Source organism: Pavona decussata, unplaced genomic scaffold (assembly GCF_977016875.1).
Source record: "Pavona decussata unplaced genomic scaffold, jaPavDecu1.1 SCAFFOLD_156, whole genome shotgun sequence".
Taxonomy (NCBI): domain Eukaryota; kingdom Metazoa; phylum Cnidaria; class Anthozoa; order Scleractinia; family Agariciidae; genus Pavona; species Pavona decussata.
The window spans coordinates 3,616,462-3,632,500 of NW_028145568.1; the positions used below are offsets into that span (position 1 = coordinate 3,616,462).

The following is a 16,039-nucleotide window of genomic DNA, read 5'->3' on the forward strand; positions in this document are numbered from 1 at the left end:
GGCCTATCAGAGAGAGCAACAGATTTAGTGAGAACGCGAAATTGGGTTGAGATCAATTTATCGAATTTTCACTCAAAACAGCCACATAAGAGTTGAAAGGACTTCTCGCTCGTTAGGCAAAGCTTAGCGAGGTATGCACAAAGAGAATAAGTAAAACAACAGCAATCTTAACAATTGCTGACCATTTTATTGATTTTCAATCATTCAGAAATAAGAAGAAAAGGGTATATAATTTCATGGTCATTCAAAAAGTGGCAACAAAATAGAGGAGTGAGAAATACAAAGTGCAGTATGATCTCTGGACAAAATAACTTCAACCTTTTGTGTGATCTCGATTCCGTTTACGTGACGTTTTATGGACTTTGTTGTTATTTTTGAAAGACCATCAACAAAATTGCTTCGCTAACGACGTTCTCTATTCCTGTCAGCGAGCCTGACTATTGATGCTGAAAAATGAAAGACATGATTATCAAAAGTTTATCACAATTTTTATCGATTTCCGATATTTGCCGACTATCGAAAATATCGACATGTTACGCCCTAATGAAATTCTTTTAGATTGACTATAACTACTTTTGAGCCCTCATGAAGTACAATATGCTACAATTACTAATCAGACGAACCGTGTTTTTCCTTGTATTTTAACCCTCCCCCACCTCTGTCCACTTTTTTTGCCACCAAGGGAGCTGGACCTTATCCAGTAATCACCAATTCCCTGCACCTGGTCTAGAATGCACATTTTTCCTGATTTGCGAATGGTGTGATTGGCAAGATGTAAAACAATTGATTCTAGTTCCAAAGAAGGACACAAAAAGGCTCCGTTGTATAAACGTTTGAGACATGCAAAGGCAGAGCGGTCAAATGGTCAATGTCGATCCTATCAGTGTACATCAAGCCTGGCTACGTCTTCAAGTCAAAATCCTTCCAATCGACGATATGATAAGAGTCACAAGCCAGAATTTTCTGTCTAATACATTATCCCTCTATGAGATCGCCATATTTGTTTTTCTTGGGTGGCGGACCTAGGGATTAAAGAACATGATGCGCCCGTGTTAGACCGTGAGCAAATATAACAATGAAGCAAAAAAATTTATCGTTTGCGTACTTGTATTTATCCCATGCCATAGAGAATACAGCCAATCAGAAAGCTAGAAACCCGTTGCATATTCTGCAATATGCAACGGGTAGTATTCCACGAAAAAATCCCGGCGTTCCTCGCGGCCCACAAATTTTTCCCGCCAAAAGATCGATTGTCAAAATTTTCATTCAGAAAAAAATACTGCCACTGCAACTAAAACATGGAAGAAGAATACCCCAGTTTTGACCTTAATTTTGAATTCCTGGAACCAGACGTCGAACAGGAAAGTTACTTCAATGAGTGGCATGGGATAAATTAGTTATGCAGTGCTTTCTCGTGGTATGTAAGGGTTATCGGCTTGAAGCGAGGGGTTATGTGATTTATTCCCCTCGTGCGTTGCCCGAGGGCGTAGCCAGAGGCCAACGCACGAGGGGAATAAATCACATAACCACGAGCTGAAGGCCGATAAACGGCTTATTTTCGCATGGCGAGGATTCCTCAAGGGATGCAAAAACATAGTGAAGAAAAATGCCTCTATTGTTCATCTTTCTTTTGTTTTTCAACATTCCATGCTGGGACTGGTGGGATTCACAAGTTTGTAGGCTTTTTAATTATGTTAGTTTTTTTAAAGTCGCATTTCGAATTAGTTGTTCGTCTTGTTCGTAGTGAGTGCTAGGAACAGGCTAGCAATGTTGAGTGATTCAGAGTCAGAATTGTTTGTTACTCAAAGCAGTTTTAGTGGCAGCACCTCAATTGAGCTTTCGGAAAACAACTTTGAATCTTTATTTGCGGGTGCAAACAACGAGATTGCAGTTGACAATTTCAATTTACGCACCGATGATCTTTTAACCGACCTTTTTACAGGTAAAGAAGATTCCGGCCAAGGGACCACTACTGTAAGCGACAAGGAAATTCAGGCGAGGAATGATAAAAGAATACCACAAAACACTAAAAGGGCAACTTCATGGAGTACACGAGTTTGGGATGACTGGGTTACGGAGCGAAACTCGTTACCAATAAATGACAGCGACACTTTCGTGGTAGCTCCAAACAGTGGAATTTTAAATACACTGTGCAATTTCGAACTGTCGTTTTGGCTGAGCAAGTTTGTATATGAAGTAAGGAAGAAGTGAATACTCTCCAAATTCACTGTATTTACTGTGTACAGGTTTGCAGCGTTCAATTTTAGAAATTTTAGCGTCGTATTTAATATTTCCAAATAAACATTTGTAAATTTATTCTTCATAAAAAGCTAATTTAAATGCGATGGTATTATGTGTTAATATCCAAGAAGGATAAGTGACTTATCCCCCTTGGATATTAACACATAATCCCCTCACATTTAAATTAGCTGTTCATTAGCCCCGCTCTTCCCTTCAAACAATCAAAGCCGCACCCAGCTTTTCAGACAGTTGATTTGGGGGTTATGTAATATATCCCCCCCCGAAAAGAACAAAGGAATCCGAGCTCATGTAAAAATAAACCGTGAACATCCCACTCGTGACTTGATTTTTCTTTTTATACACACCCGCCCATAGGCCCGTGTGTATACCAAGAAAAATCAAGTTACTCGTGGGATATTTTACAGTATACCAATCGAAAGCATTGCACAACCAGTATTTACATGCCCGGTTTATCAACTACATTATTGGGTCGTAATAATATGCAATCGCTTGACCAATGTGTAGCTCAAATTTCCGTGGATTGTTCAAATGCACTTAAGAAAATATTACATGTGAAACTAAGCAGTAAAACCAAAGGGCTACAAATAAAGAGATAAAAGGGGGAATGAAATTAAACAATGAAAAGTACAGTATATATAATTATGTTGTGGTTCAATTTTTTCCTTGTTTTAAATGTTATTTTCCACTGTTTCAAACTCATTATCACACATTAGCATACTCAAGAACCAAAGGAAGAAAAAATTTCAACCTAGGATAATTTGAACAACAAGATATACACCAAAATGTCATAAGCAATGAAACACAAATAAAAGGAATGGTTACCCTTTGATTTATATATACCACTTGAGACTTTCAAAGTAGAACTCGTCAGTTGCACGAATGCAGCTCTGTACCCTCGCGTTTGCTAATAATTATGCTCTACTCTATTAGAAATAGGGTCCAGACTAACCCCTGTGAAACGTACGAAAAGCCCTTCGATATATTGGTATCCCAACTAGGGGGAAGAAGGCATACTCGCATTGACTCCGTGCTAAGGAAACTTGAACTGACGCGGGCCACGATGCAATACATGCATCTTGTTTGTTCCATCCGCTGGATTAGACAATGACCTGACAAAAAGTGTCATTTGTGATTCAAAGACAGGGTTACCTTGTCTGTATGAAGGCCTTGTGTAACTTCGCTGTCCAAATTCACGGCCACTTTCCTGGTTGCTGCGTTCATCATCGCTGTCAAACCAAGACAAGGGAGCATCGCTAGAACCTGCTCTGGAATCCGGCTCTCCTTGCTGTGTACGTCTGGGCTAGGAACACAATGAAGAAGAAGAGACCTTTACTTCAGTGGTCATTACACCGGGGAATTCTCAACACCTAGCTAATAGGTTTGGACCGCATGTCTAAAACCTAGCTAAATGCTATAACTTCTACATGATCAAAAATCAATGTTCTTCTTTTATTGAAGTGGCGGAGTAACACATAGTTCGGCTATCCCCGCGCATTTGGTCGGGTGGGGGGGGGGGGGGGGGAGTGCTTTGAATGAAAGCACTGCCTGCTATTATTGAGTAAGCAGTTACAAAGATGAACCTAATCAATGACATTTTCTAACAATAAAAACAATTGAACATGTACATGTACGTATGTTTCAACGAGGTTGCATCGAAAAGCTGACAATTTCTTAACCCTATAACAATAGTTTGTTTATGGCCGCTATCCATTTGTTAGAACTGGCCGGCCAGACAGGTCAGTTAGTCAAGGGAACGTGCCAGTTTAAAGGATAAGTTTTATAAAATGGCGTGTACCATTTTCGGAGTGATTGGCCAGTTCTGACACATGGAATGCACTCTATGTTAACATGAATTGTGTATTCAAAGTCAATGAAATCATTGGCCGGCACAAATGCTGACTAGACAGACGAGGTACATGTACCATATTTACCGCGAACGTCAGATTCTCGTTCATGTTTTCTTTAAGAAAACTAATTCGCTGTTAAAATCGATGAAATCGCGTGCGTAACGGCCCTTTAGTACAGAAGTACAAGGACAAAACATACCACAAAAAATTGAACAAATAAAACAAAGTAAAGCAGAAAAAAAAAACCAAAGAGAAAAAGAAACAGAAACCATGGGTGTGAACTTTACAAACCTGTTCCGGCCTACTGGGACCCGATGAAGACATATTAGGAGGCGTCCATCGTTCACGATGCTTCTTCCTCAACTCCGCGTAACTTGTATATTTGTCCTCTTTGGCTTTGTCAACATCAAAATAAAGGCTTGGAGGAAGAGGAGCTTCTTCACTGGACTCGACGGATGACGTAGCGCTCACGCTGGGAGGAATGTAGTCTTCCATTGGAGGTCTGGGTTCACTGAATCGGTTACCGGACCAGGGTTTTCCTGTTATAAACGTATTTTTTTTATTTATTTACTTTACGGATTAAACCATTTCATTCCCAAAGTGCAGAGGGACCCAAGCCGAACATTTAAGCAAAATACTCAGAAAAAAAATCACTGTGTTCGTGGATTGTTTTAAGGCCTTTTAATTAAGGGACGACTGTGAAAGCTGACACATTGTGTTCTGTTCGAATTCTGTAGCTGAAAAATCTTATAAAATTAACTCTTCTCTAAAAAAAAAAAATAAAATAAAGCAAAACAAAACAAAAAACGGAAATTTGATGCTGCGAAGAAAGAATTCGCATATAATTCTCTATTTATTGTAATTTCTTACTCCAACACAATACAAAGTATATGTATACACAGAAATGACTCTATTTATAACTTTCAAATAAGGTAAACAGCTATAGTTGATCCGGGAAAAAGTGCACCGATGACGCAAGTGTTTCACGTGACAAAGTACTCCTCGATTCGTGGACAATTTAGAATAAACTCCTGATGCAAATTATACTTTCTAATTCTAGTTTCTAATTTGTTTGAATCGCTTATTGTAAAACCGATACATGGAGTCTCCAAAAAGTGCTGTTAGCTAATTCTTCCCCCCAAACGTGCGCCGATCGTAATTTTTTTTAACATGCATGTACGTACGTGGGCTTTATTTTATCTCGAATTTTCAGCGTAGCCTATTGGCTAATATCTAAAATTACATTTCAACTGATAGAGAACGTTTTCCCTTGAACTGAATACAAACCTTGTAAATCGACATCTTGCTGTTCATGATGAACATTTCCTGTTTGCCACTGTCTTTGGTATGCTCCACGCCCCTCAGCCCTAATGCAGTACAGGCAAGAATGTTGGCACTCCTTTAAACTTTGATAGAAATACGTTGCCCAGGAGACATGTAATATTAAACCTATAGGTGGTTTGCAACTAATCCCTAAAAATCCAAAAGACAATGGTGTGGCAGCCATGTTGGATGACAGAACCTTTTGTTTTGTCATCCAACATGGCTGCCATACCGTTGTCTTTTTGGATCTTCAGGGATTGGTTGCAAACCACCTATTAATAAATTTGGCACACATAAGGGGAGTTGTTCATCGGATAAAAGGCAATGCCCGTTCACTTGGACTATTCATTTTCATTTTAAGAACGACGTTTCAAGCTCATTTATCTCCTACCACTTGTACCATGCAGGTTCAATTGAATGGGGTTTATACTCTGTGTGCTCGCTGTGTGCTTGTGTTTGCTCCTGCGTGAGCACTGTCACTATCAAAGGATAAACACATACATGTAAAGACCAACCAAAAAAGCAAACCTATCTAATAATCACTTAATATCAAGTTGTACTGTCTATGGAAGGCGTTCCCTGGGGCCGGTTTGAGACAAATACGCTGTAACTGCAATCATGATCACTCCCACTGACACCACTGACAGGGGATGTTGTGCCTAGTATGCATGTCTGGCCCAAGGGAAGTGGGGAGAGTCTGGGCAGATCAGGGGCATTGACATTTTTGAAGAATTCTTTTTTATTCTATAATGAAGCCCATAACATGGTCCAAATGGGGTGAGATCCCCATAATTATTTTCAGAAACACTGCCCCTGCTGCCCTGTAGCAGCTGTTTTGTCTAAAAACTAGCTAGAGCATCCCAGGATGCTTTCAATTTGACAATTAGATGCTTCAGGGTGTACAGCTGTATATGGAACTTTACTAAGAGATAAATAAAATGAATAAAATGTTCCACGCCTTCCCGACTGCCCAAACTCGCACTTAATCTTTTAAAACATTGATATATGTAGGTACATTAAGTACTCTGATTAGACAGGCCCTTTCATGTTTGCTGAGCTTTAGCAACAACGTAGGAAATGAAAACTGGGGACCACATTTCAGTTTTGGCTAGACTGTCGGACCCTTCACTTCTAAGGTTGAGTACTGCTACTTTTTATTACATTTGACAACTTTATTTATTTATTTATTTATTTATTTATTTGTAGTGTGTGGGTCTCATACGGAAATTCTAAACTCACGCATAGCAACGATACAAACTAAAGAAAAGTACAATGTACATATGAGTTTATGGTAATTTACAACATTTACAGCTGCAAGCTACTTACGTCATCCTGGCTCGGACTTGATCAGCAAGCCTAGAATTCTCCAACTTCATAATCTTCCCCACACAAGTTTTTTGATAAGACGCTATTCCAGTCAAGAATCCAAACCCAAACAGCCCTAGGCAAACAAACAACAAACAAATCACAGTACAAACGAGCAACATGTCTACTTTGTAACAAACAAATATGTCAAATGTACAAGTTGTAAATTAGAATTTACTTCCAATCAGTGCTAAAGAAAAATAAAGATCATCCATCCATCTGGAGTTGCCCCTTAAATTTCCATTGGCAGTTGTCAACTCTTGATGGAATGTTAAGTTCACCTTAACATTTACATGTACAAGATCTCTTGTGCTCAACCAAATTTTAAACTCTGAGTAAGATGGGCACTACGTATAGTCATCCACTGGACGTGAACAAGTTAGAAACCAGATTGGATCAAGAATTTCTTATTATTGTTAGAAACTCTGGCTTCACTATTTATTGTAACTTAGAACACTGTTATTATTCTTGATACATGGATTTTCCTTGCAAAGTCATCTTGTTCATCCTTTGTGCTTTTTAATTTTTTCCTATCATTCTCCACAGTCTTGTTTCAAGGCCATGCACAGTGAAACATCTGGGACTTACAATTAAAAATGAAATCACAAAAAATTGTTTGAAAGAAATGTCAGTTCAGCTCTCCAATACACTAATAACACAAGTCAAAGGAGTGTATTGCGAGAAATCAGTCAAGTGATAAGCTCATAATTTTCTCGAACTTGCGAGACTTGAAACTCAACTGAATTCTCTGTGATTGAGCCTTGAACCTTGATACATGGACTTGATTACCGATCAAGTTATGGATCAAGACTTCAAAGAGACTGTCGACTTACTTACATGTAACCAGTACTGTAGGAAGAAGCAGTTGCATGCACTTTATTGCAGAAAACAAAATCTTTCATTAATAAAAATATTTAATACAAAAAATGATGACACTATACAGTGTATCAGCTACAGTGTGCTCATGGTTTATTTCTCTATCTAGTTTTACTGGACAGTATAGCACTACTGAAGAATGAATTTAAGTATTAAACCAAAAAAGAAACCATCCATGTTTGGCACATGAGTTTGTGTGAAAGTTCATGGACATTACTTCTTTTGTGCAATGGAATACACTGTAGATGTGATGGAATATTTTAAGCCTGGTGACTAAATGCGAATGATGTATTATTCAGTAGGTGAAACCTAGTTTAATGGCGTTAAGTCTCCTGTAGCTCAGTGGTAGAGCAGCCGAACTAGTAATCAGAAGGTCTTAGGTTTGACTCCTGAAAGGAGCACTAAGATTTTTTTTTTCGATTATGCCTGTGTCAATTACTAAAGAATACATCATTCTCAATGACTTTTTTCTAGCCAATCAATAAAATACATGTACATGTACAGGCATTAATTTCCAATAACACTTACAAAGTAAACAAACTGCCTTTTGATAAAAACTAAACTATAACTACATATGACCAGCTCCCAGGAAGGAAGGGCTCCTAGTTGGCTTGATAGCTCAGTTGGTAGAGCACTGCACCGCATCGCCGTGGTCATGGGTTCGGATCCCATTCAAGCCCGGATTTTTTTCAGGCTTTTTTTTCGAAACTGCTTAAATTGCATACTAACTGCAAGGATCTTTCTTCTATTTGATTATGATATAACTACATTGCATGCCACACCTGTGTAGTAGATTCCAGTGAATCTTTTAGCACCAGGTATGGGGATACCTTGTGAAATAAAATACAATGTAACAGTCACAATCATAAAATTTCAATAAATATTATTTCAGAATACCTTTTGAGTGTTTATAAGAGACCACTACCAGTTCTACAATCAGCAAATCAAGCTGATCACAAGATTTTAGTCTCTAGCAGAAGATTGTAAATGCAAGGTTTGACTAAATGTCAACTCAGAGAGGTGGTGCCAAAAACTGGGAGGTATAAACCTCCCGCTCTCTGTACATACAAGTCTTTTCAATCTGTGTCTACAATGTCTACTGCCACGCCCTTATCAGACAGGTCTGCCTCATACCCTGACATTCACTGGAACAATATTAATAAGTGGTATCATGTCTACCACCCTCATTTACATGTACATGTAATATGCATACTTGGACGTCTGCCTTAACACATACATGTAGATGGACCCAATGTTGTCAGTAAAACGTTAAATTGGTAACATTAAGATTTAGGATTATCAATATGGAGTATATTGAGTTGCTGGTATAAAGACTATCAATACATGTACATCCACCTTTTTGAATTTATTGGTACACTGTATGTGTTATTAATTTACCTACCATATTTTATGGCTTGCCTCAATGCAAGAACAGAAACAACTCCTAAGGGAACACCTGCAATAATAATTACAGTGGTTTGTTGCAATCATTTTCACAAGGAAGAGACATAAGAGTTTCTGCTTAACATTTGTTAGTACCAGATTTCCACTTTTAAGCCCACCTTACTAGGGATAAGAACCGCAAATTAACTAGCTTCCTCACTCTATTAAGCCTTAATTTAACAGTGTACTGTACATAGCAAAGCATAACAACATTATACATGCAAACTATAGAATGGAATATTTGTTGCACCAAAGGACCTATTTTTATTACAAGCAGTGATTAGAGAAGAACTTTTTTTCTTATGGAGATCTTTCTCACAAAATGGACTGAGACAGCAATTTGAAATTGAAAATTTGTAGTACAGTAATAGTGTGATTCTACACAGTACCAGATCGTTATAATGTTAAACAAAATATAATTATATGCAGACCAATAATGGATACATTCACACAAAATCAAGTAAAAGGTTGATATTTAGACAAGCTTTCTTACAGTCTGTACACCTGCTGTACTACATCAGACTACATGTAGCATCTACACATTGTACACTCTCGGGGGGAGCAGAGATAGCACCGTGGTGAGAGCACTTGCCTCCCACCAATGTGGCCCGGGTTCGATTCCCAGACTTGACATCATATGTCGGTTGAGTTTGTTGTTGGTTCTTGTCCTTGCTCCAAGGGTTTTCTTCCGGGTTCTCCGGTTTTCGTCCCTCCACAAAAAAAAAAAATTTTCCAAATTCCAATTCGATCTGGAATCCAAGGGCCACAGGTTTGTTGGTCGTCAGACTGTCAAGTGTCGCCTTCGTTAAACAAAGTTGATTTCTTTTATTTTCTTTTATTTTTTTGTTTAAATTCGCAGTGAATTGGGCGGTTACAACCACAGACAAAAATCTACGTGACACCTGACAGAAGAGGCTTAAGAACCACTTCTCCCCACTTCACTGCAGAAGAAAAGGGGGTATCAGGGGCCTAGGTGTCGCGATCTTTTTACCTGGGGTTGTAGTCCCTCAGCGATTGCAGAATACCCGGCCCACTAAATATCTTACTTGAAAAAGGAGTGCTCCCGCAGTCCCAGAGTCGATGAATATTTAAATGAAGTGAGTAAAACAAGTGCTCCCGCAGTCCCGCGGTCCCAGAGTCGATGGATATTTAAAAGAAGTGAGTAAAACGAGTGCTCCCGTAGTCCCGCAGTCCCAGAGTCGATGAACATTTAAGTGAAGTGAGTAAAACGAGTGCTCCCTCAGTCCTGCAGTCCCAGAGTCGATGGGTACTTAAATCTAAGCTTGTTTCGGTTCATGGATTAAAGAACGAGTTATATTCATGTGTGGCGTGCTTGTTTCGGTTCATGGATTAAAGAACGTCAGGTATATTCGTGTGTAGCGCGACGACTGCGGGACTGCGGGAGCAGCATTAAAGAACACGACTGCGGGACTGCGGGAGCAGCTTTTCAAGTAAGATATTTGGTTGGCCGGGTATTCTGCAATCTAGCCGCGAATATCACAGACGTATTTAGATATTTACATGTAGATCCTAACCTCTGAAGAAAACGCTAGTTACTCTGCATTCTCTGAGAACAGCCTTTTCTTCATCTGTGAGCTATTAAAGAGAAAACTAAGTTAAAAACATGTTCACGCAGATGAAAAGACTCCATTTGCTAATGGTGTTCACCTCGACAAAAGGCACTCCTGCTTGCGATGTGTCCGCCATTTTAATTTGCTAACAACATCGTCATGTAATACTCAGTGAAGTTCTTTTATCGCTGAGAACCGCTGGTCAAGATGACGCGCCTGTTTGTTTGGTTTTCTCTTCGAAGAATTTCTTCCGTCAAAGATATGTGTCAAAATAGCCTAGATTTTTCCTCTTTCTTTTCCCTGACACTCGTTTAACTGAAACATGAGGATGAGTAGCGATAAAAGAACACTTTGGATTATTGTCAGAGATGGAGAAGGTTTGTGGAAAATGGTGAAAGCGACAACAGAACGGCTACAACCTCGGAATGTGTACTTGAATTGCTCGAGAGATGACGCCGTGTTCTAATTAATCGTTGATCTCCCCTTTTTGTAGAAGTTTCCGATTTAAAACAATTCCAGTTTAATGCTGAGGAAGTAGTTAACGACGAAGACAAGGCATCTTCAAGAGCCAAGTTTTTAGAGGTAAGCTAAGAAAGGTTATAATCATTATGAATGTAATGTACACTATTTTTTTATAAGAACCTTTTTTTAGAAGGTTCAGGCTGAGATTAACCAAAATTTTAAGAACAGACTAAGAACATACTCAGGCTGAGAGTCAGTTTAAAGGAATCTTTATTTTGCCCATTTTTTTTTTTTTTTTGTGAGTAGTATTATTATATAAAGGTTTTAAAAGAAATGTGAAACTGTAGTCTAACAACACAATTAACTCAAATACTTATATTACATGTAGCCTAGGGGCATTTTTTTTAACATTAACAATGTGGTTTCCTTATTGTATGGTACACTTTACACTGAAGAACAACTCAGCTAGCCGCAAAACATGTGACATGCAAGCAACTTGATACCACATCGCAGCATTAAACATTGCACCAGTTTGATAGGTTTCCTGGTCACGTCCGCATTGATTTCAGGCTCAAATCACAAAAAATAAATAAATAAATAAAAAATTAAAGAACGTTCAACCTCAGCCCCAACATTAGATCTTCATTACAAAAAAAAGTGTTGTTGTACTTGATAGTTTCATGTCGTCTGTTTGTCAACATGATTATTTTCATGTGGAAGCTGAATTATTATAATATATAGATAGTTCAGTGTCCAGACATTAATGATTATGACAAATTCCCTAGTATTAGTATTTTAGTTAACAATATTGCAGCTCAAACTGTGTACATGTACCCTTCCTAAACTATTAATGTATAAGTTACCAGTAAATGGTAGAATTGGTCTTAACGACGTAGCTACAATGTAACATCCAGCCATGGTCAATTACTGGATAAAATTTCACCAGAAAACTGACAATTTCTTCATTAGTTTTAGGCTGGCCATTTCTTGATTGTCTAGTTGATTGATTGATTGATTGATTGATTGATTGATTGATTGATTGACTCAGACTGACTGACTGACTGATCATATAAATGTTCATTGATTTATCTATATTGATGCATTGATCAAATGATTGATGCATAATTTGATTGACAGAGTGAGAAGTCAAACAGTTGATCAAATGATGAATTATTTGATTGAGTTTTGGTGTTGTTTGTTGTTGATGCTTATCATTGGATTGATCAAGAATTGGTTGGTTTATTTTTTTAGTCTCTTGCTGAACAGCTTGGCATATCAACAGCTGGAAAAGGAAGTGTCCTTAAGGTACATGTATGCCTCTGAAAAGTGGAAAACACTTAACTAAGTTTCCATAATTTTATGGTTACCAGTATGTACAGTGTAGCATGAGCAGCAGTATTGTGTTGTAGTGGTAATGGTACAGATGTACATGAGACTTTTTGTCTTTTTGTTGTGGTATAATGTAATCTCATGTAATCTGACGGAACTTTTTCATGATGACTTATTTAATTATTATTAATTATTTTAAATATTTATTTAATATTGAAGTTAAGGAATGGTAGAGGATCACTCATTCCCTTGAGCAGGAGAACTCCAGAAAATGCAGTAACAAGGTTGGTTTGTTTGGCATATTATGTAAGATGTATCAAGGCATGTTTCCTTTTGCCTTTTAGCCACATTATTATTATTATTATTATTATTATTATTATTATTATTATTATTATTAATTATTATTATTATATAATTATTATTATCATCATCTAAATTTGGATATTACATGTACTGTAGTAGTTATTTAAATTTTTATTCTCTAGATCATCAGTACACTCTCAGAGGTTTTGACCACCTGAAGCTGAGGAAAAACTATCTGATTTTAAATTTTCTTTAAATAAAATTGTAGATACATGTAGCTAGAACAGTTTACTGAGTAGAGTTGTTGTAGCCATAATTTGATATCTTCATTCAAACAAAATGTAAGCAAATTCTTGGGTTAATTTTCTTTGTTTATGTGCGGTGGACTGTAATGAATATTACAAAACATTAATTACTGTAAATTGTACATTAATACATAAATTTTCATTTTGATCCTTGCAGCCCCTACATTCTTGAAGTATGCAAAAGGCACTCATCTGGTAAAACCTAATGTACTCTCTAGTGATTAAAAACAATTTACCAGCAGATCTTATGAAGACTATACTTACATATACATGAAATTGCATTAATTGCATTTTCTGGTAGTTCCATTCATAAAGGGCTCAATATGCATTAATTCAAAGCGCTTAAAGACACATATGAATGCATAACTTTGTATCTGGAAGTACTTGTGGGGAAGTTAAACATTCTACATTGTATCTGGTATTCAACTCCCAGAATTTCAATTTAAGGAAAACAACGGTCGTAGAGCCTTTGTGATTGAAAGAAAATATGTACATTTCATGGCATAATTTTATGTCTAGCAACTGGCTTCATTTGCACTTCTCAGCCACTAACATACAGGCTGAGTACCCCCACCCCCCCTTCCCACCCCCAGCTTCATTAGCAGTCAACAGCCGGTTGTTGTTTCTGGCAACTGTTGCTGACTACATTTAGCTTTGGTTGTTTGAAAATGACTAAAATACAATTTTTAAGCATGACAGGCTTTCTTTAGTTTATGGCTGGCAATGTTCACTGTCAAGACCGAGACTACATGTAATTAATGTGTGATGTAATGGTACATGTATACTGAACCTATGTTATTGTACAATGTATGTACACATGCAGTGAAACCCATTCCTAGACAAGTTGATCTTCCCAGCTACAATGAGACCTACAGGAGAAAACTTGAGCTGTTCGGCAAAAGAGTGAGTGTGGCATTTTTTTAAATTACTTTGCCGAGAAAAATAAACGCTTGTAACTAACGAAGTTTTGAAATGTACGTGACTCAGATTAACGTGAATTGGAGGGAAATTTGCTTGGAAAGAAAAGAAGTGAACGTAAATGAGTAGCCTAAACTTCAGAATAAAGGGAATTAACGCAAGGGAGCACTGGAAGGTCTGGTATCCTATCAAGACTCATGAAAACGTTGATAATCCCAAAGCCATTTCATACCTTATAGTACACTCAACAAAATAAATATTTACTCAATTCTGAGCGGTGCAGAGCAGTTAATCCCAAAATTGGCATTGGTTTGCACCAAGCCTTCAATACACCGTACGGGAAAAAAAATGGATGCTGATCATTTTTTTACCACAATACCTGCAAACCTAACACAGCCAATAGGCACATAGAAAGTCAAACTTTTTGTTTTGCGAAATTCGTCCCTGTACTGACAACATTTTGTATGCTAGGTTTGAAGGTTTGAGAACTTTTCTGTACATTTCTATGAGCGTTTATAGGGTTTTGGTACGCTAAGAATTATGGGTAATTGCACCAGTCGCCATCTTTTTCGATACGGTGGATTATATGTAAAAAGATTATTGCTGCTTGCAAACCCAAGTAGTGATTTGAAATTTCGATTGGTACACTTGTTCCGCGTCCACAGCTAGTGCCAACTGAAATAATTAGAGGAAAGGATTTAAAACGAAAAATAAAACAGATCGCGATTTAAGGCACGTTTTGCTGTCGCTTTTACTTTTTCTAGTTCTTTGCGATCGATCCCAGTACGCTTTTAACTTGAAACAGGTTGTCTTTGAAATATACCAATAGAAAAAAAATAGCATTTACCTGTAAGGATTTGATAACCCCTCTTTGTAAAATTGTTATACAGATAAGCAAACTAGAAGACACAGTTCCGAAATTGTCACACATGCGAGATGCAAGACTTAGTGCCGTGAGTATTAACATTGGAAACTTGCAGGGGAACTTTCGGGTTGGGTTTAGAATTCTTATACTGGAGCTAGGACAGGACAGCTAGGTGATTTTAAAATACCTGGTAGGGGACCAAGCGTCCTATTGTATTTTCACTTGCCATTGTGCAAATCTTGAAAAAAAAAATGAAAATAAAATAAAAATAAAATTCCGACATGTACCTTTATGCTGGATTGAAACACATTACACCATAGTTGTTGTAGATGCACTTATATTTGGTTAGTTTTAAAAACTTCACGCAAGATAATAAAAAGAAGAATCTGCGAAGTTTAAGCCCACGTCTTACGAAGTAGATTATCCTTTTCTCTCCATCCGTTTCATCACACTCTGTTATTTAACCATTCCCTGCTGGTCCTTCCACAAACAGGAGATGAAAGGCTTGGAAGAAAGATTGAGATTTCTGGACTCAAAACTTAAGGTATGCCTACGTGTACATCCACAAGTAGTTATGATTGCATTTCCCATTTACTTTATCAGGTAGAGATTCAAAATACATTGTACAGCAGTGAAGGGCTACTGGTGGTCCTGACTGGACCGACCAGCCAAACCCGGTTGCACGAAACCAGTCAGCGTATTACCGCTCCTCTATGGATCAGACTTGTGTCTTTGTGTATCCAAATAAGTTTGGTTTTTGTAATGGCTTGCTGGTACGAATTCATTTACCTGGGAGACTGTGAACCAAATGTGCTTTTGAAAACAAATTACATTATGGCTCCGCAACTTACTAAGAACAGACTCAAACTGCAGTCCTGGCATAAAACTGGCATTTTAAGCACTAGACGTTCGGGCCCTAAAGTTGAAAGTGACTCAAAGACTCTTTGAAAAGCCTCTTTGAAAAAGCCTAAATCTAGATTTCAATTAGTGAGAACCTAAAATTAAGGGTCCAGTGAAACAATTGAAAAGTGTTGGCGGCTTCGGGTATCCCGAAAAAGTTGGGCCAGCGTTTTCAAGTTCTATCGTTAGTTTTATCTAGGGAAAATCGTTAAAAACTAGCCACGGCAAGTTGACTCAGTCTTCCTTAGGTAATTCACTTGACTTGTTCCT

General features: G+C 37.8%; 2 protein-coding genes across 2 annotated transcripts in view; one reads left to right on the top strand and one right to left on the bottom strand.

Annotated features, from left to right (window-relative positions):
* Positions 1 to 3: 3 nt before the first annotated feature.
* Positions 4 to 10,844, bottom strand: LOC146465374 (uncharacterized). Its single transcript, XM_085128553.1, has 9 exons — positions 10,785 to 10,844; positions 10,652 to 10,712; positions 9,076 to 9,129; positions 8,456 to 8,503; positions 6,759 to 6,873; positions 5,397 to 5,476; positions 4,401 to 4,648; positions 3,412 to 3,562; positions 4 to 1,022 (listed from the first exon to the last, which is right to left on the bottom strand). Exons 1-9 carry the CDS (start codon positions 10,821 to 10,823, stop codon positions 976 to 978), a joined length of 843 nt encoding a protein of 280 aa, XP_084984679.1. The 5' UTR covers positions 10,824 to 10,844; the 3' UTR covers positions 4 to 975.
* Positions 10,845 to 10,901: 57 nt separating this feature from the next.
* The window catches only part of LOC146465375 (uncharacterized), a 5,461-nt gene continuing 323 nt past the window's right edge, over positions 10,902 to 16,039 (top strand). Inside the window, exons 1-8 of the mRNA XM_085128701.1 lie at positions 10,902 to 11,064; positions 11,181 to 11,269; positions 12,401 to 12,454; positions 12,698 to 12,762; positions 13,244 to 13,281; positions 13,910 to 13,989; positions 14,895 to 14,957; positions 15,363 to 15,413. Coding sequence (XP_084984827.1) covers positions 11,010 to 11,064; positions 11,181 to 11,269; positions 12,401 to 12,454; positions 12,698 to 12,762; positions 13,244 to 13,281; positions 13,910 to 13,989; positions 14,895 to 14,957; positions 15,363 to 15,413 — 495 coding nt within the window. The 5' untranslated portion in view covers positions 10,902 to 11,009. The remainder of the gene's footprint in view (positions 11,065 to 11,180; positions 11,270 to 12,400; positions 12,455 to 12,697; positions 12,763 to 13,243; positions 13,282 to 13,909; positions 13,990 to 14,894; positions 14,958 to 15,362; positions 15,414 to 16,039) is intronic.